This window comes from Lytechinus pictus, chromosome 19, assembly GCF_037042905.1.
Source record: "Lytechinus pictus isolate F3 Inbred chromosome 19, Lp3.0, whole genome shotgun sequence".
NCBI classification, from domain to species: domain Eukaryota; kingdom Metazoa; phylum Echinodermata; class Echinoidea; order Temnopleuroida; family Toxopneustidae; genus Lytechinus; species Lytechinus pictus.
Genome location: NC_087263.1, coordinates 912855 through 939454, shown reverse-complemented (window position 1 = coordinate 939454; position 26600 = coordinate 912855). Strand labels below are relative to the sequence as shown.

At 36.0% G+C, this 26600-nt stretch overlaps 1 protein-coding gene across 1 annotated transcript; it reads left to right on the top strand.

Annotated features, from left to right (window-relative positions):
• The first annotated feature begins 2972 nt into the window (after positions 1-2972).
• LOC129283039 (trace amine-associated receptor 1-like) lies at positions 2973-5105 on the top strand. The gene has a single exon (XM_054918873.2). It carries the CDS (start codon positions 3895-3897, stop codon positions 4957-4959), a length of 1065 nt encoding a protein of 354 aa, XP_054774848.2. The 5' UTR covers positions 2973-3894; the 3' UTR covers positions 4960-5105.
• Positions 5106-26600: the final 21495 nt, after the last annotated feature.

Genomic DNA, 26600 nt, shown 5'->3' with positions numbered 1-26600 from the left:
TAAACTGAGTAACATGCATTGCAAGAGATGCTAATGAACAAAACTTAATATGATAATGAGTATAGGTACTGCTTTATACTGATTCCAAAGACGTATCTCTGGATCCCCTATTTTCTAAAGTTCTAAATGCTTCATCAAATTATATAAATTTTTCTTTCTTCTATTAACACGTACTATATACTCACATCTGGTACCTGATACGTACTCAGCTTAATGAATTATAATTGTGATTATTGTTTAAATTATCATTGTGAATTATAATCATTATTGTAAATTGAACTTGATATTGTAGATTCAATTTATTGTAAATTTGAATTATATATTGTAAAATTGAATAAGTATTGTATATTGCAATTGAAACCGTCCGTATTGTTTGCTCAAATTATTTTTGTCTTTTTTTTTATCTTGAATTCAACGGCAGTTCAGCCTTTGGACTGCACAATTGAATAAAATATATATTGAATCTTGAATCATCTTGAAACTGTCAGCGGATTGTTTGATAGTCTTTTCAGAATGATAGAGGGACCATAAGAAAATGGAACAAATAATTCATATGAAGAAAGTTTAGAACAAAATATTCAGGTTGTTAATGTCAAACGGAGTCACAGGTGCTAATGCCTTTGCCATTGTTATAATAGCTAAAACTATTTGAATTCAGGTGTTATTTACAGGTCTAAAAATCCGAGAGTGCGAATGGCTTCAATTACGAGTATGATGTGAAATAGGAAAGAGAGAAGAGTGAAATATGATATTATTTTAGGAATCACAAAATTTGATTTTTTTTTTTGGTAATAATACGTCGAATATTTTGCTCGCTCGCAACTTTATTTAGCCCACTCAATTTTTTTTTTCTCATTACGCCACTTATCACTAAATCTACAATGTTACTTACAATTTCGACCATCCCCACTAGTTTTTTTTTACCATATCCCATGATATTCCCACAATTCACCAATACGCACCTTTATTTCCAAAGATGATATAGTTAATTATAACAACCTCTTTATAATGTAGGCTCTAATAGGTGAGGTATCAATATATCGCATACATTCGTAATTCCGAAGCTTTGTTATTCCGAAGATTAGGATATTCCAAAGGTTCGTTATTCCGAAGGTTCGTATTTCCGAAGGTTCGAAATTCCGAAGGTTCGTTAGTCCGAAAACGAAGTGAGGTTCGTAATTCCGAAGGTTCGTTAGTCCGAAAATGAAGTGAGGTTCGGAATTCCGAAGGTTCGTTAATCCGAAAACGAAATGAGGTTCGTAATTCCGAAGGTTCGTTAGTCCGAAAATGAAGTGAGGTTCGGAATTCCGAAGGTTCGTTAATCCGAAAACGAAATGAGGTTCGTAATTCCGAAGGTTCGTTAGTCCGAAAACGAAATGATTAATGAACCTTATTTCGTTTTCGGACTAACGAACCTTCGGATCAACGCACCTTCGGAATAACGCCACAAATGTTCGGATTAACGAACCCTTTTACCTTTTCGGATTAACGAACATCGAGGTATAGGCAATTTACGTGTTTCGGAATTACGAACCTTCGGAATTACGAAGTGTAACCCAATATATCGATGTTTGGTATCAAGATGTAAGGTTTTTTTTCTCGAACAAACAGAAACATTTGGACTGTCAATATAGAAACTACGCACAGCTGTTATAATATCGAAAGTATGTCTTGAATTTGCGAAGTTGGTTTCCCTCTGGTCTTTGATGAATGAAACTACTGTTGTTAATTCTGGACTCAAGAGATTACCTTGCGCAATTTACCGTTTTTGTATTCATTCCTGTAAAACTATTACTAAAGTTCACGCCCAAGTTGAAACGCCAGTCTTGAAATCATCACCCTCATCACCGTAAGCACCACCGTCGGCATCATTGTCATCATCATCATCGGCAGCATTATCACCGTCAGCATCATCGTCATCATCATCATTATCATCAACATCATCATTATCATCATCATTATCGTTATCATCATCATCATCATCAACATCGTCATCACCATCATCATTATCATTATCATCATCACCATCATCATCATCTTCATCATCATCATCATCATCATAATCATAATCATCTACATTATCATCTTCTTTATCATCATCATTACCATCATCATCATCACCATCATCGTCGTCATCATCATCATCACCATCACCATTACCATCATCATCACATCATCGTCATCATCATCATCATCATCATCGTTATCATCACCATCATCATACACCATCATTGACCATCACCGTCAGCATCATCGCAATAATTTTATCATCATCATCATAATCATCTACATTATCATCTTCTTTATCATCATCATTACCATCATCATCATCACCATCATCGTCGTCATCATCATCATCATCACCATCACCATTACCATCATCATCACATCATCGTCATCATCATCATCGTCATCATAATTATCATCATCACCATCATCACTACCACCACCACGTCTACCACCACCACCGCACCACCACCATCATCATTCATACCAGCATCTAAACACTTCTATTATTTCAACTTTCCTCCATTTCATAATTTAAGCGATCTCCCTCAATCAATTTCCAATCGAATCAAGGATAGTTCCCTACCAATATCGATTTTATTATCATCATGACGCTTTCCCTCCAAATATTAATAGCATGTATGCAACCATTTATCTAATGACGCAAGCAACATCCATTGTTGCAAAAAATTAGTACGCTTAATTGTAACAAAACGGCGCGTGTTTTGCGGCAGAGGGTTTTGATGAATAACTACAATCTATGGCGATATAACTGATTAATTGCGGCCACGACAAACGTAATAGAACTCTTAATTATTAATGTTGGTACGCTTTAAGCTTGACCTAAAAGACAACTAATCTGTTTCATGTTTATCGCTTTCATTATTAGGTCAAGAACGGTGTGCTCCCGGAAACCCCACCATCACATCAAAACCGTTGGCACGTTTGAAAGGAATAGTAACAAAAATATTGGTTCTACCCGCATTTACTGAACTCAATCAACTCAACCTTGCCGTTGTTTGCAGTAAGGTGCAGAAGACCATGGAAGACGGAAGCTATTTAAATTTCAAATTGAATTTCATCGTAAATCTTGAGAATTCGTGTCAGAACACAGGACAGTGCCAGGGCTTCATCTATTTACATGTACATGATGTAATTAATCATACAATGAGATCATTGTGATACGAGTGTGACGAGTAAGGGATACTTTCGAAGAACAGTATTCAGCTCTGACAGACAGTGTTAATTGATCTTGATGATGGGCCAACTATAATTTTTCTGTAGGCCCTATAGTAAGCCACCGATCATGTAGAACGGGATGTCTTCTAAGGTCACCGAAGAACAGTATTCTCCAGTGCCACACTGATCTTGATGATACAATTTCTGAATAGATGTAGTAAGTTACAACCTTGTCATATAAAACACGACTAAGGGACACAAGGGATATCTTCGAAGAATATCAAAGAACAGTAGTCATCCCCGCATAGCTAGATTTCACTTTATCTTGATAACATCATGTAGCTACCCTTCGTCTTATAAATTCATGGTGATATCACAATTTATCGATCTTTTGGAATAGAACATGACTGCAAGAAACAATTTGTAATTTCAGCATCAAATACATCGTATTTATGATTAAGAGTCATCGACATTGTGGTAGCATGGTCTTAGAAATTGAACATTGGACAAACTTAACCCTTAAAAAAATATAATTTATCATACAGAAGAAGCGACTTATCGAACGATACTTCATGAACGTTCTCTTGACAAGGCAGCGGTGGAGTCATAACCATGGTGAGAGAGGCAGGGTTTCCATTTTCGTTTTAAAATCAGCAAATCTTTCTCTCTTTGTTTTCTTTGTAAATATAGTTAACGACAATCGCGACAATGGAGAGTATAAATAGTAAAGAGCTTGTTACGAACATGTCACGTGACATCCCAGATATGACGATGGCCTCATCGCATATCGTTATCTTACTCGTGGCATTCGTACCGCTATCGCTCTGTATCGTAATCGGCAACCTCTTAGTCATGGCAACAGTATATCGGGAGGTTCGCTTGCACACACCTACAAACTTCATCCTCGCAAGTCTGGCAGTGTCTGACTTTGTACAAGGGGCGTTGACGATTCCGTGTGAGTTATATACTGACGCAGAAACACATACGATGGACTGTTTCAAGATGACGTACATGTTAGCGCCATCTTATTTTATGAGCGGAGTTTCCCTTATGCATCAAATTATCGTAACCCTTGATCGACTGATCGCTGTAACTTGGCCACTACGTTACTGTGACTTTGTTACAAAACGTCGCGTTACGATGACGATAGTATCGGTTTGGATCGGTGGATCATGCCCCGCATGTGCGTTTCTCTATGTATGGATCACAAGTCTCACCGACAGTATCGATCATCAGGTCGGGCAGTGTGGGGGCGGGGCTTATTTCAATACTCCCGCCATATCAAAGTTTGAGTTAGCCATGGCCCTACTGGTCTGCCTAGGCCTATTAATGCTAACATCATTTAACTTGTACATATGGAGGGTTGCTGCTCGACAAGCCAGGCAAATCCGGGACCAGGCCAGAGGAATGAACGCAGCGCAGAAACAGAGACGTCTTGGAAACTTACAAGCGACCAAGACCGTTCTTGGAATCGTCGGAACATTTGTCGTGTCGTGGACCCCCGTCACGATCTTTTTCTTCATTTCTCCACAAATCAACAACAATTTAAGATATGAAGAACGTTTTATTATCAATCAACTAAGCTTCTTCTTCATTTGTGTGAACTCTGCTATCAACCCAATCATTTATGGATGGAAAAATAAAGAGTTTCGCTGGGGTCTTATTAAGTTTCTTACTGCATTGAAACTCCCGTGCATTCGTGCAAAAAAGATGGTGCAGCAAAATATCGGAGAATCGACACGGGCCTCGTCAGTAGGTGTCGATATCATGTAGCGGTATAGGGGCGACAATTCTCAGGTGATTGTTGAAGATCTGAAAGAAAGAGACAAAGCGTAACTTTGGAAGAAAGGGAAACGAAAAGATAATAAAGTTTCAATAAGAGAGGCATATGTCATGTAACCAGTTATATTATTACACCTGTTATTAAAAAGAGAAAAATAAAGAAAAGGGCGCCACCCACTTGTCACATCTGCTGTAAGTTTAATAAAGCTGTAGCAAGTCAGTCTTTTACTGAAAGGTTCACACTGATAAATTTTTGCACCCTAAAGGAAACACTGGTAACACCTTTGGGGTGTAATCTTGCACCCCTAAGCAGTGAGAAAGGGTGCAACATATTCATCTTTTTTATGATTTTGCACCCAAAAATGCTCGTTTGCACCCTGAAAGATACAACTTTGCACTTGCACCTTTTAGGGTGCATGATATTTAAGGTTTGAAAAGGTTTGTTCAAATTTAAAACTTCATTAAAATGGTTCATCTGTGCACCCTTATACATCAGTCACATTTGCTCTACGGCGGCCTTACGGCGAGTCGAAAACATCCGTTTTATTCAAACAAAGTATGTATAGCTGGTACAAAAAATGTTAAAACGGCTGTTTTCGACTCGCCGTATACGGCCGCCGTATAGAGCAAATGTGACCGAGGTATAAATGTAGCTGATTGAACCCTTAAAGGTACATACGTGAGCATTTATCGGTATTATGCTCATTAGTACCCCTTGTGTGCTGCTATTGTTCCATTTAATACAAACCTCAAATTTAAATCCCTATTTCTCAGTGGGTGGCATAAAATATATTTAAACTTATTTAATCATCATTTTCATCATCATCAAAATGTGAAGATATGTGTTTCTTAAATTCTACCTCAAGTAAAGGACACAATGAAAGAAGCAGTAAGCCTTTTACCCAAAGCCTTGAATCAATACAATTTAATCATATTTATACATGTATATAGGCCTATATTGACATTTAGAGTATAAAATAGTGGAATTCTTAAATATGCAGAATTGTTAATGGCACTAGATTACAAGACCAAGCAAGGACTTAATTAATTTCTATAGTAGTACGTTCTTAAGCGCATTGCACTTTCTGTTGCGGTCAATATCACAAGTCATTGTTAGAAATATTGTTCTTTTGATGAACTATACCTCGTTGTTACTTTGGAGTAATAATGCCATCATTTTATTAATTGAAATTGCAAAAAATATATGTATGATATTTTCTTAGAGTGTATTTCTGTCAATTATCAGTTCCTGAATACCTTGTACAGTGCGTCCCAGAAAAAACGAAACCGAGATTTAGCGATGATTTATCATAACTTAATCACAAATACAATAGACAAATGACCTACCAATGTAAAGCTTAGAATCTCCTCTTTCATCTGATATTACTTAGATTATTCATCATTCACGCATGAGTGAGCAAAAACAATTTGAAGAAAGGATGCCAAAAACTCATTTGGCGGGGGTATCTGAATTTCAAAAAGAAAATCACATGCCTAAAAAGTTCAATATCTGCTCTTTTATTTGATACCTTAATCACAAAAAACGGTCAAGAAGTAAAAAAGTTCTGTTCCCTCGAAACAATGCTTGTATTTCCATAATTTCATTAAATAAACGTGTTTTCACCGGTTTCCCACAGAAGCTATCGCATGGTTAACAAAAGACTTAATGCATGGCTGATCGTCATCAAAACGGAGTGTCAAGTGAGTTTGAACGCTAGCTTGTAGAACCTCTTCATTTTATGAAATTATTGACATTCAAGCCTTATTTCAAATAACCAGAACTTTCTTATTTCTTGACCATTTTCGGTAATTGAGGTATCAAATTAAAGAACAGATATTGAACTTTTTAAAAATGTGGTTTTCTTTTTTGGAACCCAGATACAGCCCGCCAAATGACTTTTTGGTATCCCCTCTTCAAATTGTTTTTGTTCACCCATGCGTGAATGAGAAATAATCTAAGTAATTTCAGATGAAAAAGGAGATTCTAAGCTTTACAATGGTAGGTCATTTGTCTATTGTATTTGTGATTAAATTATGATAAATCATCGATAAATCTCGGTTTCGTTTTTTGTGGGACGCACTGTATAGTGTACCATGTGTTTCCTCACCTAAAAAACGTCCATTGGGAAAATATGCTGAAAATCATCTGAGATAAAAGGTCAAAAATTAGACATTCACCACCACGACTCTAATCTGATTCTTTTAAAAACTCACATTAATAAAGCTTGCCTTTGTTCTATAAATAATAATAATAATACATGAGATTTGTATAGCGCACTTTCCATCTTGATTAGATGCTCAAGGCGCTTCAGAGCAGAACAACAAAAACCATTTACATGTATACATGTCTGAACAATAAGTCAATGTCTATAAAAAAAAAAAAAACACTGTTATACAGGTATGTTTTCAGGTCGCCTTTAAAGGTGGTCACTGAAGTCTGCGTTTTGTGTTATTGTATGATATAAAATAACTACTTTAAAAAAAAAGTAATGGCAATCAACATAACGGACATCGTAACAGAAACATGAAAGTTATCATATCAATGTCGGCATTTTAGTATTGTAATATTCTATCACAAGAATTAGGGGCCGTGTGGTCTATCGGTTAGGATATCGGGCTCCTGATTGTGAGTTCGAATCCCCGCTCGGTCATTGTCTCTAAAAAAAAAAGCCCGAGCGTTATAATACTGTCGTCTAGTGATAAAGTCAACCATTGTGACTGTTAACTTAGAAGAAAGATGTATCGTATTTGATTAGTTATACCAGCTTTGCGATATGCAGCCGAAAGCTGCGATGCCAATTTCCAAGGGGGGGGGGTAGACACCAGAAACAGAAAATAGGAATGATTATGGTGAGAGCTACGCTTCTATTGAAATCAATGACTTTATTTATACAGCATTTTACTACACCAAATTAGTCCTTATTATGTCGAAGCAGACTATACCTTTCCTTTCAAAGCACCTCGCCTTCAGCACTTTCACTTTAATTAACTTGTTTAATGTCGATGACGGATTCAGGAAATAACTACTGTTGTTTATTTATGTTTGCAAGGTGGCACTTATTTTGATTGAAAAAGTAAATATTCATAATTGTTATAAGAGTTATAAAAAAAATGATAGTATTCTGCAATATTATGGTCCAATTGACATGACGAGCACATAGCGTATTCATGAATCGAAAACCAATTTGTAAAATTGCTCCGTATCTGATATTTATCTGTTTTGATAAAATTGGAAAGTTCGGTTAAAAACAAATTAACGTCTCGAAACAGCCTGCATTTGGATTCTCTGAAAACATGAAGTTGATTTCATACCAATGCTAGCTGATTTGAGAGGTTCATATAAACGGGCACGTACAAATGTATCATTTAAATCATGTAATAGTTTGCTTTTCTATTTTCTTGCGATGCTGTACGCTGTCGACTCATTTTAACAATACAAAATTGCATGTACTTGTAAATTATCTCAGGACATTTCATCGTATTATAGTTTATGAGAATTATAAAAGTCGTGTACAAATTTCGATATTTTAGTAGATAAACGATAAGATTATGATGATTGAATAAATTCAATACAGTCAAATACAAATACGAACGGAAAATCGTCATCCTCATCGTCAATTTTTTTTTTTTTAAACAAGTGCACACCTAGTTACCAATAATGCATAAAGCATTTCCATTTATTTGAAAGCAGGATAAAAGAGCATTGTAGATTAAATGCCTTGCTCACGGGCATAGGTGCCGCAGCCGGGGATCGAACTCCGGACTTTCCATGTATAGCCAGGCGCCTTAGACCACTCGGCCACGGCACGTCCACAATTGATCATTCTTTATATTCTGAAATAGCGCCATCAACCCCTCCCAATCTCTCTCCCTCTTTCCATGTCTCTCGTCTCGCATTTTCGCTTTCGTTATTTAAAAATATCCGAAAATTAGTTAACATTCAAAATGTCCGAAACTGAAAAAGTTTTCCTTTGTTTCGGATGTTCGCTATAATCTAACAATAAAATAAAATTCCGATTTTGAGGACTTCGGGCCTTTTCACACGTGAATCTTGAATCATCATTGTACTGATGACTGCTCTTGTTGTCGTGACTGTGATTAACGTTCGTGATTCTAATAATGTTCTAGTTTGGTTTCACACGAGCAAATATTCGTCATTAGCCTTATTACTCACTAGAATCATCATTCAAATTAAGATTTTTTTATCGTTTGAAAGGGCGGTAGGTAGTTCGAAATTAAAGTAAGGCTCATACGATTCATTATTATTATTTTTTTTAACTAATATGAATAACACATGCACCTTTACATTTTTATCTCATTTTCGGATTAACAAACGTCTTGGTATTGCAGGGGTTGAAAAAAAAATTTAATCTCAAAGGGTTCAAATCTAAATCCTTTGAAGACGTTTACTATGGACGTTTACTTATTGACTTGCAGGATTGTTTCTCAGAGTTTCGTCACCTTTATCTTAGTCTGCTGTGCACACCCCTCACTCGAGTTCAGGGTCTGAATGTGCAGCCTAGTCATGCCTTGTGTACTGAAGGCCCTCTCGCTCAGAAAGTTTTGTATCTGTTTGTCTTTGCGTGGAGACATACTTGTTGATCTAAGTTTCAATCAGGGTCTGTGCCTGCAGATTACCATTCTCTTGCGTCTTGTCTGCATGCCCTGGAAGTCCGTGTTCATCTCGTCAACAACAAGCGAAGCGATAAATCCGAGACTAGGAGACTGAGATAAGTGAGGGGATTGGAAAGGAAAATTAGACATTAAGATGGGCGTTACCATGGCTATAGCCATTTCATCTCCCTCTTATGTATACATAAGAGGGAGATGAAAGGTATCACAATGCGGCTGACCAGTATCTCCCGGGAAGTTTCGGGGCGGCGATGGGTCTGTTACGGCCAGTACTAGTAGTAGCAGTAGTAGTACCACTACTTGTAGCATTTTGCTGGTTATATCCCCTTTAGTGTCCCGCAGAATAGTGGACTACTATAGTATTCCGAACCCCGGACGAAACAGCTTTGACATTTCATTGGTTTACTAAAGGTGACTGGTAATCATGACTCATGTATATTCATTAGGAAGACGTTCCTCATGAATATTTTATAATTCAGCTCAGATGTCAAGAGGCTAACATGACGTGCGTCCAAGGAGTTGATCCGGGGACCTTCCCCACTAGTCGATCGTCTTTAGTCCGCTAGCTTTCCAGCTGTTATCAAAGTTGGCGCCACCCACTGACCACGTGATCAAACATCGTAAGCCAATGGGTTCCCGCGATATAATGCACCCTGCTTTTGGCTGCCCATTGTTCACCTTGTTCCATTTTTGAATGGCTACTCTTTAGAGTTTATCTTCTAAAAGCAAAAAGAGTGTTCTGCCCCTTATTACACTCCTCTGAAGGTGAGACAAGGGACCAATCCTTTTGGAGTGAGATTTACATCTTATGAGAGTGGAATTCCCCTTCTTTTGGGAGTGAAAATTTATCAAATAATGCACGTTTCACAATATACAATGTGAGTGTACTTTAATATCATGACATGTCATGCCTGTGCGATGCGATTCGATATAGTTTTAATGAAAATGTCATACCAACTGTCATGCTACACGTGTTTTCCTCGAAGCACCGCTTTTGATTACTTAATGCTTAACATGCCTCAGTTAAAGTGGCGTACAGAAGGGGGGGGGGGGCTTGGGGGCGCTTGCCCCCCCCCCCAATTTGTCACTACAGTGTCAAAAATAATTTAAACATCGATGTTAACTATGCGAATCGCACAGTAGTTGTTTAAACAGTTTAAACTCATTACGCCACCATCAGGATATGCTCAGATTTACAACAACAAAAAATAAAGTATAATTTGAAGGGACAGCGTATTAGAATTATACAAATAGCTGCTTGACTGTGACAACAGAATCTTGGGGTTTTTACAATACCTTTTTATTCAACTAAAGATACAAACATAATGCGGTTTTAGTTTTAAAAAATACAGCAGTTTATAGAATCATTCATAAAAAGCTGCTTTAATTGTTATTATTTAAATCAGTATGGGATAACCTTTCTATTTTTTCCCTAAATTTCAGGGTGATGTAACATTTCTTTTGTTTTAAAAATAAGGCAATGAATGAAACTAGATGTCCATGAATTCATAATCCTGGATAAGATGGAGGAAACTTCTATTCAAAATGCCTTTTCTACTACATTAACATGAGCATACTAAAAGCAATAATGTTAACCCTTTAAAAGCCATAATGAATTTTACCATGTTTGTTTACTTCGATCAACTTTTCTGTGATTAAGGCTTCAGTGAATTAATTTTACATCTCAGCAACAACAAAAAACTCCTGATTATCCATGATCCATTGTAAATATATACCACGTAGAAATGCCATCAAATCACACGAGAGAAGACACCCTTTCAGAACATAATGTAATAGTTATGTGCGTATGACTTTCATTGAATTAGCGATTTTGTATGTGTGGTTTTTTTTTAATGACTCACTCGGTATTGTGTATCGGATAATATGTTATGTTGATATTCAATAAACATGGAATGCTAAAAAAAGAAAAGAAAAGTACATGTAGATTAAAAAACATTTGGTAGAGAAACGAAAAAGAATTTCTGCGCCGTCTCCATTGGTCGAGAGTGGTCAAGCTAAATGAAAATTGACCAGTCCGTCAACCTCAATCATTAAAAAAAAAACGCTCTCATCCTCCGCTTTCCTTTGGCCTCAAATCACGCACTCCCACGGTATAATTTAATTACTACGTTATCTCCGATGAAAACCATTCTTTTCATATTATCAGCGATATGCCGTCATCACAAACATTAATTAACAAGTCATTTTATACTAATTGGTCATATTAGGCTTCTATTGCAGTGATGACGTCATAATTATGTGTTCAGGAAAGCAAACAGCTTGGTTTTCCGGTTCTCAGACGAGTAAATAACAACAATCTCCAAGTTCAACTGGTAATCTATGAAAAACAGGGTTTTGTTTTTAATTAATCACATTTAATGGCACTTAAAAACAGACCTTTTTTAAATATGCAATCGTGGAACGCATTTTGATTCGAGTATTGTTTACTAATAAGTTCGGATATTGTCTCATTATCGTTTATCTGTTTATTATACGAAAAGTATGTCACGTGAACACATGGAAGAGAGGATCCATAAATAATAGACCATAAGCGAACGTAGAGGGTGGCAAGACGTAACCAGTATCAGAACCATTCATATCATAGCTATGGTTCTGACCAGTATTATATTCTCTGAAAGAGTATCACTTTCGACATTCGTTGACATAAACTTTAACTTGAATTGGTTATGTCACTAATTTTTTTTCGGGGACGCAATATCCTTAGCTTTTGGTTAAAAATTTTTGTTTTTGCTTATCATTTATGTCGGGGACGAAATTAATTTTTGGTTTACCCCCCCCTTTTTTTTTTTTGAAAAAATTTTCCTCGGAAAAATGTGCCCCCTCCCCCTTTGGAAACTCTGGATCCGCCCCTGGGTTATGTCATCTGGGAAGTTTAAACAAGAGACGCGCTTAATATTCAGAATTGATTGCTTTTTTTGCACGCGCTTATCCATAGATCTGATTGTACACATTACTGAGCATCACATATCTGTTTTCTCTTTTTATATGATTTCTTGAAACATCGTTGTTCTTTCTGCCATCTTTAGAAATTGCTCTTTGTTTCAACGGAATGAGAAGTGTTGAATTGATAATTAACAAATCTGTGACAAGCATGCGCGAATCAGTATTTATAGCAACATGTTAATGAGGAATGCCAGACAGCTAACGGATTAAAGAGATTAGCGTCTTTTAACAAGACTAATCAATGTTAATTGTTAACAGAGTTGCGATAATTAACATGTCCTCAAAGCGCCTCATCAGTCAAACACTTTCAAGCATGTTCATCAGTGTAGCGTAGTATGCATGTGCTCTTAATAAGAATTTATTAGTATCAAAACGGGTTCAGGGCGGCCCCGACGCGACGCCCGTCTACAAATATACATATATTTTGTTATTCATTACATGTCCTCTGTTTATATATCTATTCATTCATATCTTGTTTGAAGTCTATAAAGGAATATGATTATGTTCCTAAATATTTTACAATCCCTGTTGGCTATATACCCCAGTGATGAAAATAATGCCAAAAGGAATAATATTTTGCTTTTGTATGGTATATAAAAAAATATATAATTGATACGTAGAGCCTGATTAGCTTTTTCAAGTGATTTATTTTTCTTTCAAACTAAGTTTAAAATAATTCTGTATCATAATCCAAACAGCATCTTTTTATTTTAAAAACAATAGATTCGATTATTTGATAAGAAGCTGGATATTGCTAATTGAATGTCAAAATTTGAGTTTAATACCTAATCATTTTATGAAGATAAATTGATGCATTAACCCGGGAACTCTCACTTCCCTGCATAAAGCGTTTTTTTTTTTATATATATTTTTTATTGTTTACGTTTAACGCGTCTAAGTACAATTTAATAAATTTATCAAACAAAGTCACAATTTGTAAGCAACATCAAAAGTTTATGTGTCCATAATGAGATGGATCCAGGAGTGACCAAAGGGGGAGATTGGCACTAAATTTCTTCTGTGAAGATCTGACAAGATAAGACTAAGAACTGAAGAAAAGATCCCCAAAACGGGGGCCCGTACCCCCCCCCCCCCCCCTCCTCCTCCCCGTGCTTGGTATTATGATTAACTCTATTGTGTTGATGGGGTTGGGGCTATTGTCTTTGTTTCTCATGTAGAAAGTATAGATCATGTAGATTAGGTCTTGTGGATTGACCGGTATAGAACCAAGAACAATCGTGACCATGGTGACAGTGGGTTGCTAAGAGGTTATAAGAGCGTTAAGAGGGAGGGTGAATGAAGGAAAAAAATTCTTATGCGAGGAGTGATAACATAAAAAAGGGGCGTCAGTCCGGGTCATGATTGATAAGGACTATGATGATAATTATGATGATGATGGTGGTGGTGGTGGTGGTGGTGATGATGATGAAGATGATGATGATGGTGATGATGATGAAGATGATGATAATGGTGGTGGTGATGATGATGATGATGATGATGAATCATCATCATCATCATGGTGAAAAAAGAAGAGGGAGAACAAAAACCATAACAAGAGAGATATATGGCCGAATAGGAAGGAGTAGTATAAGGATAAGAATAAAAGAAGCACCCATAGTTCATCTTGATCTAGCCTACCAATTACGTGAGCAGAAGTTTTCATGCCTCAGTTTTGATAATACCTGATCATGTACCTGTAACGTATATGATTATGATGATTGATATACATTTGGCCTCTCCTTCTGCCCTAAGGTATGTTGAGTCAGTTACCTGATCCTCTTACGTATTGTTATCAGTGGTTGTTATCCTGACAATGTCATTTGTTTCGTGCAACGTAGCCCGTAAAAACAAACAGGCAAGGAAAAAAGTTCCTTCAAGGACAAGTCCACTCCAACAAAAATTTTGATAAAATGAGAACAATATTTTTTTTTAATCCAACAAGCAAAACACCAAAAATTTCATCGAGATTGGATGAAAAATAAGAAAGATATGACATTTCAAAATTTCCCTTAATCATATTGCACAAAACAGTTATATGTACATCCTTATCGGTATGCACCCTCGTAGAACAATATACCAACTAGTTTGAACGGTAAATTTCTAATTCGTTTATTGCCAGCTTGTCCACTCATCACATGGTCTACCTTCATTTAGTAGGAAGCCATTCCGTCCACCAACATTTCGTCTTTCAACCGTTTGGTCCAATCATGACTTCGTCTAATCACCAGTTCGCCTACGGCCATTTCGTCTCATAAACAGTTGGTCTAATATCTATTTAATTTACTTCTCCCAATCAACACTTTGTCCAATTAGACTAAATGGCTATTGGACCAACTGGTTATTAGAGGAAATGGTGTGAGTGGACGAAATGGTAATTAGACCATGTGGATAGTGGACGAACTGTTGGTAGAACAAATGATAGTAGACGAGTTGGTAATTGGACGAACTGGCATTAGACTAATTGAAAATAAACTTTTTGAACCCCATATGCTCAATCCACAGATTTACCGGGTACCTTTTAGTTGGGTTGCCACACAGTGAAAACACAATCACACACCATGGTTTATTATAATATGAATTATGAACTTGTCATGTAATGTTAAAATTTTGAAGAAAAAAAATGATTTTAGATAACAGCAGTGTTCAATTTTCAATGTTTCTTTTTCTTAAATGTTAAAAATTTTCGTTTACATTTTTATACCAGTTTTATATTATCTTTAAACCGTAAGCTCATATAGTAAACTAAATTGAATATTGTTATATTTATATTTTTTCTTGCTTGTAATTATACCCTTTTCTGACCAAAATCCCTTTGTTTTTTGCTTTTCTAAATCTATTCACCTTCATTTCTTCAGAGCTCACCCTGAAGAAAAGTTGGTTGTAGAAATGGAATACAAAAATAATAAAAATGTTGGAAAAGTTTTGAGGAAAATCCATCACAGAAGTTATAATAATCTATTTTTTTTAGTTTGTGAGCATAAACGAGCAGCTGCCCCATATGTTATGTATTATAAAATTTATAAATTTGACTAAAAACGTTTTCTTTTCAGAAGCGAATGTCAAATAACTTGTCTGTTGATATATTGAAGGTACAATAAAAACCATTCCCATTTTTTTGGAGAAAATTACATTTCACTGACTTTTTACTATACACGTTATAGGGAAGCTGTTCGCATATGACATCACAAATGAAAACAAAAATAAAACTCTCCTAACTTTTTTTTCAATCTTTGATGTACTTCCTCAAACCTTCACCAATATATTGTATCAGTCTCTAGCTATTTTTCACAATAAACTTTTTGTCAGGGTGAACTTCCCCAAGTTTAACAAACCAGCACCCCCCCCCCCTTTAAAAAATCTCACCCAGACCCCTGTCCCCTCCCCTCATCCTCTCTCCATATCTAACCTCTTGCACTTCCCCTGTTGTCTAATAAGATAACGAATTCTTATTTCTCAACTCCTTCACATTTTGATAAGCAATGAGTCGGGGCACTCTAATTTCCGTTTGATCTCTCGTTGATGATTCCGAATCGGGGGCGGATTCAAAGATTGGTATAAGAACGGTACTTGGGAAGGAAGTGGTAGAGGGGTGCACTTTTACCCCCGTCTGGCAACGATATGACTCAAGAACATGGGGCAAACAGGTGTATATTCCACCCCCTCAAACCCCTAACTCATTCTTTATTAGGGAAAGTAAACTGATCTAATTGGTACAGTCACACTCGACTTCAAACCAACTGATAATATGCCCGCTTTCATGAAACTTGTTATAGTAACAAATTTACAATAACAGTTAAAAGCTATTGAAATCCTTCAATTTGACTGGCTAATGTTATATGAAATTGTGCATTTAGTTACCATAACAAGTCTTAATGAAACGGACCCTGTTTTGTAAAGGGCTGCAAGCCACTGGTTTCTTCTGGAAAAAAAATAAGTTCGAACTGATTTTATTGATTTTCAAAATATGTTTACGCTTATTTACATCTTTTTTTTTTAATAGATTAACTTTTTGAGTTTGAGTCACGCTTAAATCCTAGCTCAGACTGATCTATTGTCAAAACAAAACTGTCAAAGTTAGCTTTTTAGTTGATTTAAGCCGATTTTGGTTTATTGTTTTGTAACACTGGATTTTGTTTTGTGGGATTAGGATGATAATGAATCATGTAGTATCCATGGTAACCAACTAATCATGTTAATTGCCACCAGACTTTGAAATAACACAGAATTCGATACTTAATATCATTGAATATGATGGATACCATCAGTCATATAAACATAAATAGTTTTGGAAGGATAGAAAAATTGTCACTTTTTGCTAGCTACCAAAGGTGAAGTCCACAATTCCTTCGAGGGGGTTTCCATATAGCTTTAAAAAAAAGATAGGTCCCTAAATGATGATTTTGCTAATGAACATAAAGAATTGATCGCCAGTGCTTCAATACGTTAGTCCCAGCAAAACAAAAATAACTAATCAGGAACCATTGAACAATTGAAATTTATTCATTTTATATTACATGAAATATGGAGCAGCTGCTCGTTAATGACGTCACAAATCCAAAGCTTGAAATTCTGATAACTTTCTTAATCTTTAATGTATTTTCCTGCAACCTTCAAAAATATTTTTTATCATTTTTTTTCTGCTATTTTTAAAACAAACTTTTCTTCAAGGTAAACTTTTCTTCAAGGTGAACTTTCCCTTTAATGAGATTTCTTAACTGATATTGACGTGAAATCCTCTCTCTTCCTCCTTATTCAAGTAGAGCATTGACGTAATGTGCCAAAAATTTTAGGCAAAATTCCTACGAGTGAACGAAACGAGCGAGCAAAAATATTCACCTTGAATTAAATTGAAAAAATGAACTTTGTAATATAAATATCTATTTTGGTGATAGTTTTTTGGATCAAAATGGTGAAGATAATGATAAATATCACTTTTAGTTTATTTTCTCCACTTTCCAAGGTCGTAGGACTTATGGAGGGTCCAAGTCTCCCCCCCCCTCCTGCCCCATATCTATACGCCATGCAGCAACAAGCAGTATAGTAAGGCTGATTTGATTCTTTTCTAAATCAGAACATTCCGCGTCATTGTCTCGGTTGGGAATACACTGTATATATACGATTTGCGTTCTTAGCACATATCAGGGCCGTCTTACACAGAGTTGCAAATGATCCAATCAACAAAGCCAGCAACGTCAACATCCAATATGCATGTTTGTTCAAAATATTTTATTTTCGAACTATATGATTTGCATCATACATTCATCGATTTCTTGAAAATTCCGTGTGCTTCTCTTTGTTTACAAAGGACATTGTTCAAATATCCTGTATAAAAAATTATGACATTGATGGATTTCCATATGATTGAGGTTGATCGGGGGAGCGTTTCATGAAAGGATTTTATCCGACAATTACCATAAGCAACAGTACCTCTCATCCAATCAGAATCGGGGAAAGTTGTCAGATCTGACAACTTGTCGGACATAAATGTTGATGAAACGCTCCCCGGATCACCGTAACTCTTTGTAAGACAGGGCCCTAGACTCGGTTGGGAAATTGTCATCCGAGGTATCTTGTTCTTATCATCTGAACATGTCGCTTTAAGTCGTAAATCTACCCAGGATTGCATTCATAGATGTGCCCGATTAGTGTTTGTCAAAGGTAATTAGCTCACCTGTGAGTCTCATCCTTGCTTGAAAGTGTCAGTGATCAAATAGATTAGGAGTATCAAGTCTGTATAAATACTTTACTAATCTCACATACTCATCGCAATTTTGCCTTCAAAAAAAGTTGGGACATTCCGATTTGGAAGCTGTCTTCTTCTTATTTTTTTAAAGATTAGTTTAATTTGATGAGAAATGTGTCAAATAATGCGTCACAATGATGACTTGGTCGACTTGCTTATTACAAAGTAGGGCCTATAAACTTTTTCTATCACGTGTTTATGGATCTGAATTTACACAAAATTCACGATTATTTTAAGATTTAAACAAGAAATTTGTACATATTCTTAAGGTGAACATCGTTGATGGAATATTTAAAATATTTGTTAAGTAATTCTGTTTCTAACGGGTGTTGGTACAGTATTCATGTTCTTGTAAACAGTAAACCAGGCTTTAATGTAATTAATTATTCAGAATGTTCAGTTTTGTTTTACTATGCAACGTATTAATAACATGATCGACTTCGGTACAAGCGCTGTGAATCTGTTACCAATGAGCAATAAATATACCCCACCATCTTTCCATCCCCTTTCTTCCTCCCTCTCTCTATATTTCTCTCTATCTCTCTCTCTCTTTTCATCTCCCCCCCCCTCCCTCTCCCCCTAGCTCTCAGTCTTTCCCTCATTCCAATGACTTAATAAACCGGTGATGAGAATCACGTATAGACTAATTACTTAATTAATAATTGAGGCATCCCGCCATCGTTAATGGCTATAAACAGATCAGGGAGATCTAAATATATGTCTTTAATTGACCAATGACCAACAGTGACCAGCGTGTTACTACATCTTCCAATTTTAACCCCACACCTGTTCATGTAGGCCTATACATATTCATAGAATCATACGGGCCATTGCCCCCTAGCCCCCATGGGGGCCCGTTGCAGATAGAAATTGTGATTGATAACGACAGGAGAAGAAAGGAATGACAGCGAAAATAGCCAGAGCCTTTCAAAATTTAGATTGCTAATTTGTCCATAAATTGTGGAATCATATTTTCAAATATCTATTACTGTAAACAGGGAATTATCAAAACTAACATTTAAAAGGGCCGAAAAAGATCACATTGGTATAATGTTTGATTCTACACAGCAATGGCTTATATTGTAATTTGTCATATTAAAGATGATTTCACAACACGGTAAATAAGAATATAACATTTTGAAAACGTCGTTATTCCTCGAGCCTTTTTAATTGTGTTTTAAAACTAAAAAAAATAGTTTTGAGGGTGATATTCATCTTCAACTCTAGTTGCTACTTAATTTCAGAAAATAATGTTACATCTCAGCTCATTAATATTTCTGAAATAATGCAAGCAGCCCTCTTAAATAATTGTTGTTCTCCATTACGAATAAATTGCATTGTTTAAGACGGTGGCGTAATGAGCCAACAAATTGAGGGGCAGATATGGCGTATCGGGCAAAATATGTAAAAAAAATAATAATTAAAAAAAATTGCCAGCGAGCGATGCTCGCGAGCAAATTTTGACATTTCTATTACAAAATCCAATATTGTGATAGATCTTGACATACTCTTCAGAAAATTACATAATATTTCATCCTTTTCTTTTTCCTTTGTCTTTTTCCCCTTGGCTTTCAAAATGGGGGGGGGGGGGGCAAACATCCCCAAGCCCCCATCTGATAGTACGCCACTGGTTTTAAAATGAAATAATTTGGTGAACCAACAAAATCGATTTTTTTTTTTGAGAGTCATTGTCATATAATGATGAGAGTAAATCCTAGTTTATATAACGTGAATATCATCAGCAATGTTGTACCCCACCCATTTACAATAACAGGAAATGTCAATTATTTAGAAAAATGGTAATGACATTCATCATTTTCATAGTGAGGGTATAATACTAAGGTCTTGACGTTTGATTTGCTTGTTCACTAGTGGGGTGGTGTTATTTGTTCCTTAGTTATAATAGGAAAGGGGAGGAGCCCCCCCAAAAAAAAATTAAAGAAATAATAGATAAATAATAAATAAATAAATAAATACATACATACATACATACATACATACATACATACATACATACATACATACATACGTACATACATACATACATACATACATACATAAATAAATAAATAAAGCGATCTTTTTTTAAATGTCTCGTCAAAATAATAATATGTCTTAAATACTATATCATGTGTTGATCCTTTTCGAATACCTGACAATGTAATAAGTAAAAATATTTGAGGGGTTCAAACTTTGGATAATGGTGCTGCGAGCAAAGTGAGCGTGCTAGAAATTCCAGATTTTTAAAAGAACCATTCAATTTCCAGAAGATGTGTATCTTGGGATTTGTAAGTCTCTTACCATTGATATTTGTAAAACATTTCTGAAAATTTCAAAGCTCTAAATTCCATGGGAGCAGAGATGAAATCTAGATTGATGGGGGATTCAAGATTTGTATCTGGATAGGCCTATAATCAAATTTAGGATTGGATCTCACGCCTCAATCTCATCTATAAAAAAATATTTTAATCCGGTAACTCTAGGGCCGTTAAAAGCTGTTAGCATAGGCATGATATTTCGAACGACTGGTTACCCTCTCCAGGGGCCGCGGAACGGTTTTTAAAGTGGGGGGGGGGGGGGGCTGAGCGAAAAGTGAGGAAGGGGGCTGACCATGCAAAAAATCACAATAACATATGGTCATTTTACGTTTTTGTACACGGTTTTGGAAACAAATAGGGGGCTGAAGCCCAACCCCCCCCCCCCCACCCCCGCTTCCGCGGCCCCTGCTCTCTTATCAGTTGTTAATCTTATGTGTTTGTTTTATTTTTCACCATGTAAACCAGTATTCACATTGACAAAAATGGTGTTAAATTTGCAGATAACAGTACAAAACAAACCGTAAACAAAAAATGTTTGAAGCGCAGTCCCCAATACTGTATATAGCAAAAAAATATATATTCCTTAAATAATCGGTGCTGATTTTAAAGGTAAGCAAAGGTCAACACTCGATTTAAAGTTGATTGTAACTTTACGAACGGCTTTAGGAAACACCACAACAGTATACAGTTATAGATGGTGTGGAATCAAAATACAATACAGTAAGATGTGGAGTGCCCCAAGGCTCTATACTTGGTCCCCTTCTGTTTTTGATTTACATAAATGACTTGCCAAAATGTTCAACCTTATTAAATTACATATTATTTGCAGACGACACCAGTATTTTTCTTTCCAATCCTGATCCAACTCAACTTATCAATACCATGAACACCCAATTAATAAAATTACATCAATGGATGTGTGCCAATAAGTTGATTTTAAATGTAGATAAAACTAACTATGTAATATTTGGTACACGTAAAATTAGTAATAACATCCCAAATATTCATTATAATGATCGTATTATTAATAGAGTGTCAAGTACGAAGTTCGTAGGTGTTATTATTGATGATAAGTTGTCTTGGAATAATCATATAAGTCATCTATGTGGTACCATATCTAGAAATATTGGAATTCTTAGGAAATTATCATTTTTGCCCAGAAATGTTCTTAAATTATTGTATCATTCTTTAATATCTTCTCATTTAAGTTATTGTTCCACAGTGTGGGGCTTTTCATCAAAATATAATCTTAATCGTATATTTCGTCTACAGAAAAGGGCACTAAGAGTTATAACTCATTCTCATCATTTACACCCTTCTTCCTCTTTATTTTCCAAAATGAATATTCTTTCAATTCATAGTATTATTTCTTTACAAACTGGTTCATTCATGAATAACTGTTATCATGGTAATATACCACCGTCACTTTTGAATTATTTTATATTGAATCGATCCATTCATTCCCATAATACACGAAATAGGTGTAAATTTCATCCTCCTCTGTGTCGCACAGAGCTAGCCAAATCAACCATTTTTTATCAGGGCCCTATACTGTGGAACAATCTCTCTGTTAATCTTCAGACAGCTAAGACATGTAAACTTTTCAACTTTAACTACAAACGACACTTACTTTACACTGACCAACCTCTTTCTCTTGACAAATAATCATAGCCTCTCTGTTTCTTTCCTCCTTCTTTCCTGTCCTGTCTTATGCCATATGAATGTATTTTTATGATTATGTATGTATTATGTTTTATGTATTATGTATGCGCTTATGAATCTTATTTTGGGCCATCCAAACAAGCCTGATGAGCTTTAATTTGGTCCACCACTATTTCAAAATGTATTTTTATATTGCTTTGTATATATTTTAATTTTGTGGAAATAAATGAAATGAAATGAAATGAAATCTATCCGATATGTTTGATATTAGGTATTAATTGATATATCTACTCAGTAGAATCTATTGAGCCCAAGAGACTTTCGATGAGCAAGGAATGTCAGCTCGATCACATCATTCGAAGATAGGATTAATCAAGATGACATTCGAGGATCACTGTCGTTTAACGATTCAGGAAACGACAAATTATCAGGATGATTATGAAATACGTGATTTACCTACGACCCCACTCGACGTCTGATTAAACCGGACATTGGTCCTGGGGCCTAGGGGCCGTTTCATAAAGCTGTTCGTAAGTTAAGAGCGACTTTAAGAACGACTGGTGATCCTTTCTTATGCGCTAAACCATCGCCAATTATTATACCATTTACCATGTGCAGGAAAGGGTCACCAATCGTACTTAAAGTCGAACTTTATATACGAACAGCTTTATGAAACGCCCACCTGGGGCCTGTTGCATGAAAAACTCTGGCAATTTTTTTTTGCCAGAGTTTTTTAATGTATAATTTTCAATGGCATAATTTTGTTTGCCGGCAGATTTTTTTTATGGCAAAAGGTTTACGCAACAGGCCCCAGGTCTATAAAAGGGTTGCAAATAAAACGAAACTCCTGTACATCATACGTAACTTGACTTTGGGCCAATCATAGACGTGTATTTGGGGACTTGCGCTTAATGTTGTGAGCTACGTCTAATCGCAGGTTTTTGAGCAACAAGGGTCCTGATAACTCCCCCTACTTACCAGTTTGATATCACGTGTAGAGAGTGGGGCCATCAACTCTACCTCTTCCTTTAATTCTAAACTTAGACAATTTTGTAATACACAGCAAGTAATTTTGTGATAGAATGTGACATAATATTCAGAAGAAAAAAAAATCACATTTCACCCTTTTTTCACCTTTTCTTTCCTTTTCTCTTTTTTTTTTCTTGGTCGTGATTTTTTGACCTATCTGCACGTCACTGTTATTTTTGTTTTAATTAGTCTACCAGCCGTGGGGTTTTAATATTTGGGTGTCAGACAGATCAGATTAATCGCCAGACGGTTTGCATACACTGACAAGGCAGTTTTCGTTATCAGGTGATCTCGGTTGGCTGGATGGATATCTTTCTTTATGAATGCGGCATATAGTATTTTAATTAAAGTAATCATAACGATTGTATCGTCATTGTCAGTCTTCAAAAATACAGTTTTAGATGATAATGAGCCATTACAATCTTTAGAATCGACAGTGGCGTGATGAGTCGAAATTTTTTTGAGGGGCCAAAATGTGCTGTACGGGGGGTTTCCTTGTCGCGAGCGAATCGAGTGAGCAAAATAATTTTATTTGGTCATTACCAATTATATCTGTTAGAGATGGAAGAGAGATTCGAAAATTGAATGGGACATAATAGTCAAAGGGAGAAAAATCAGGGCATCTGATGCCCTGGGAGGCGTTTCATGAAAGGACTTGTCGGACGTTTTATCCGACAAGTCCCATTTTATCCGACAGTTACCATAGTAACAGTACCTCTCAGCCAATCAACATCAGAGAAAGATGTCAGATCTGACAACTTGTCGGATGAAAATGTTGATGAAACACTCCCCTGATGAACATAGACTATAAAGCATTATTTTGCAGTCCTATAACGCCGATCTCATAGGTCAGACAGGGTCCTGGGAATTTGTTAATATAGGGGTATTGGTTTAAATTTGACAAGCAAAAAAACAAGGGAATTTTGCTACAAAATGAAGGTGATTTTATTTTAATTCCTGCTATTAAGTATACCTACCTAATTTCCAGGGGGTGTTGCCTAGTTGTGAATAACACATATAGCACCTCCCAGGTAAATCTTAGGAGTGTTTCAGCACCCCAAGTACCCCCGCTTCCAGACCATGAGGTCAGAACCGATTAGTATTTATTCTGATTGTTTCTTTTTTTTCAAAATGTATCATTAATATCTGTCTAGCATTATTGAATGACACAAAACCAGAAATACGGTTAAATCATTTTAAATGGTCCTAATATAATCCTCAAAAGCCCGTATTCTGAAGTCGGGTTTAACTTAAACTCAGGTTTAAAGTTGTGGTTTAAGTATGGATAGCCAATTGTCCCATAAATCACTAACAGAAGAGATATCATATTTCAACTCATTTGGCTCTCAAATCATTCATAATTGTCTAGGAAGTATAAATAGATGATTGTCTTCACCATCGATGAATCAGGAAGGAGCACAGTAAACATAAGAAACATACAACTTAATAAAAAAAAAATTGACACTTTTGGCTTCCCATGATTTTAGCACAGAGTTAGACCATGGTCTAAGTTAAACCTGACTTCAGAATACGGGCCAAATAAAAGGGGTTACATTTTGACCAAACATTGGTTTAAGCACGTTCCCTGGATACATTCGTCATTGATGAATGCATTTGGGTTTTTTTTAGCATGAGAGTGCATGAAGCATTAGCATGAGCAGGGATGACACGACATTTGCTCCGGGTTTTATTAGGGTTGCAATAAATTTTATGTCGCGTAGAGGATTAGGTTTAGGATATGGTATATTGTTAAATCCAGGGTTGAAGTTGGTCATTCCATTAGGGCGTGAAGAATTTACAGCGGAACAATTTCGCCGGAGCAGATTCCATGAAACGCTTTGAAAATGATTATTTAAACACAACAAAGTCGCCCCTTTCCAAACATTTTTTTCTATTCACTTTTTCTCCTTTTTCTCCTAATAAGATCTTACAGTATAGCCCTATCTTTCTTTTATTTTCTGGCCCATAACATTATAAAATCTTCCAATGGATATGAATATTCCCATTCCCCTGAAGCTCCGCCCCGGGAAACTTTTAAACTTCTGACCTTATTTTCTTCTCCAGGTACGTTCTCAAAATTCACGTTTCCTAAATCATTTACATTTAATCCTATTTCTGTCCGTCATGTTGCGCTATGTAGCTGAACATTGAGAGAGTGAACGGTATCCAATGATGTGAGTCACCCGGGGCAGCCCGCGAGACAGGCACGCGATGAAAGACAGAGATCAAGGGGGACTAAAATTAGTACGCGGTAAACCTAGATGTCTATTCGGAAAGACTTTGTGAACTGGAAGCTGAGACTGAGATTTTGGGATTTTCGTCATGAAAGGTGACTAGTTCCTATCATTTTTACCACCTCCACCTTCCCCTATTACTATCAGGAGTCGATAGGAGACTTGATGGTACCACTAAAAGAGGGGGGGGGGCATGGAGTCAGATGCTCCCCAACCCCCACCCCTGTCACGCCTGTTGGAACCGTTGTTCCCAATGAATATTGAAAATGAAGCAAAGTATTTGTAGATTAATTTGTTAGTAGAAGGTATATGCCCCAACATACTCTGTTGCGCTCCACTTGCCCCCCTCCACGCCCTCCCCTCTTAAACATCCGGGTACCGGTAATGGGTTATGGGTAAGTCCCATCCTCCGAATTTCCACAAGAACAAAGAAAGAAAAGTAGAAAAAGAGGGTATGAAATAGTGTAAAGTATAAATGATTTTCTGTATATTATGCTGAAATATATCACAAATTTAGATTAATTTTCCTTTTTGAAAAAGTCACATTTTACTTGCTCGCTTTGCTTACTCGCGATTATTTAGCAATTTTCACTCTTCATATCATAATGGTCACTACATGCATTGTCCTTTACTGCTGTCGAATAGAGGTCGGCTAGATATTTTTGTAAACTTACTAACAGACATTGATAACCTAGCTTCGTATAAGAAAAAAAACATAAATCACAGTTATGGAATTTAGAAGCTTCTTATTTTTTTTCGGATGAAAGAGTTAGAGATGTACAATAAGCATGCGCAAAATACCATATTTCCTCCATATAATTTTTTTAATAATTTTTAATTCTTCGAAATTGTATAATAATAGATTTATTCATAATCCTTGTAACAAATGCAAAAGCAATGAATGTGATCTTACAATAAATTGTAATAATCAATCCTGCTTTCATATTCTTCAACCATTAAACATGAGTAAAAACATAAACTGTTTTCATATTCTTCGAACATTAAAAAAACTGAAAATTGAGACTGAATAGATTATTGAATTTAAGTGAA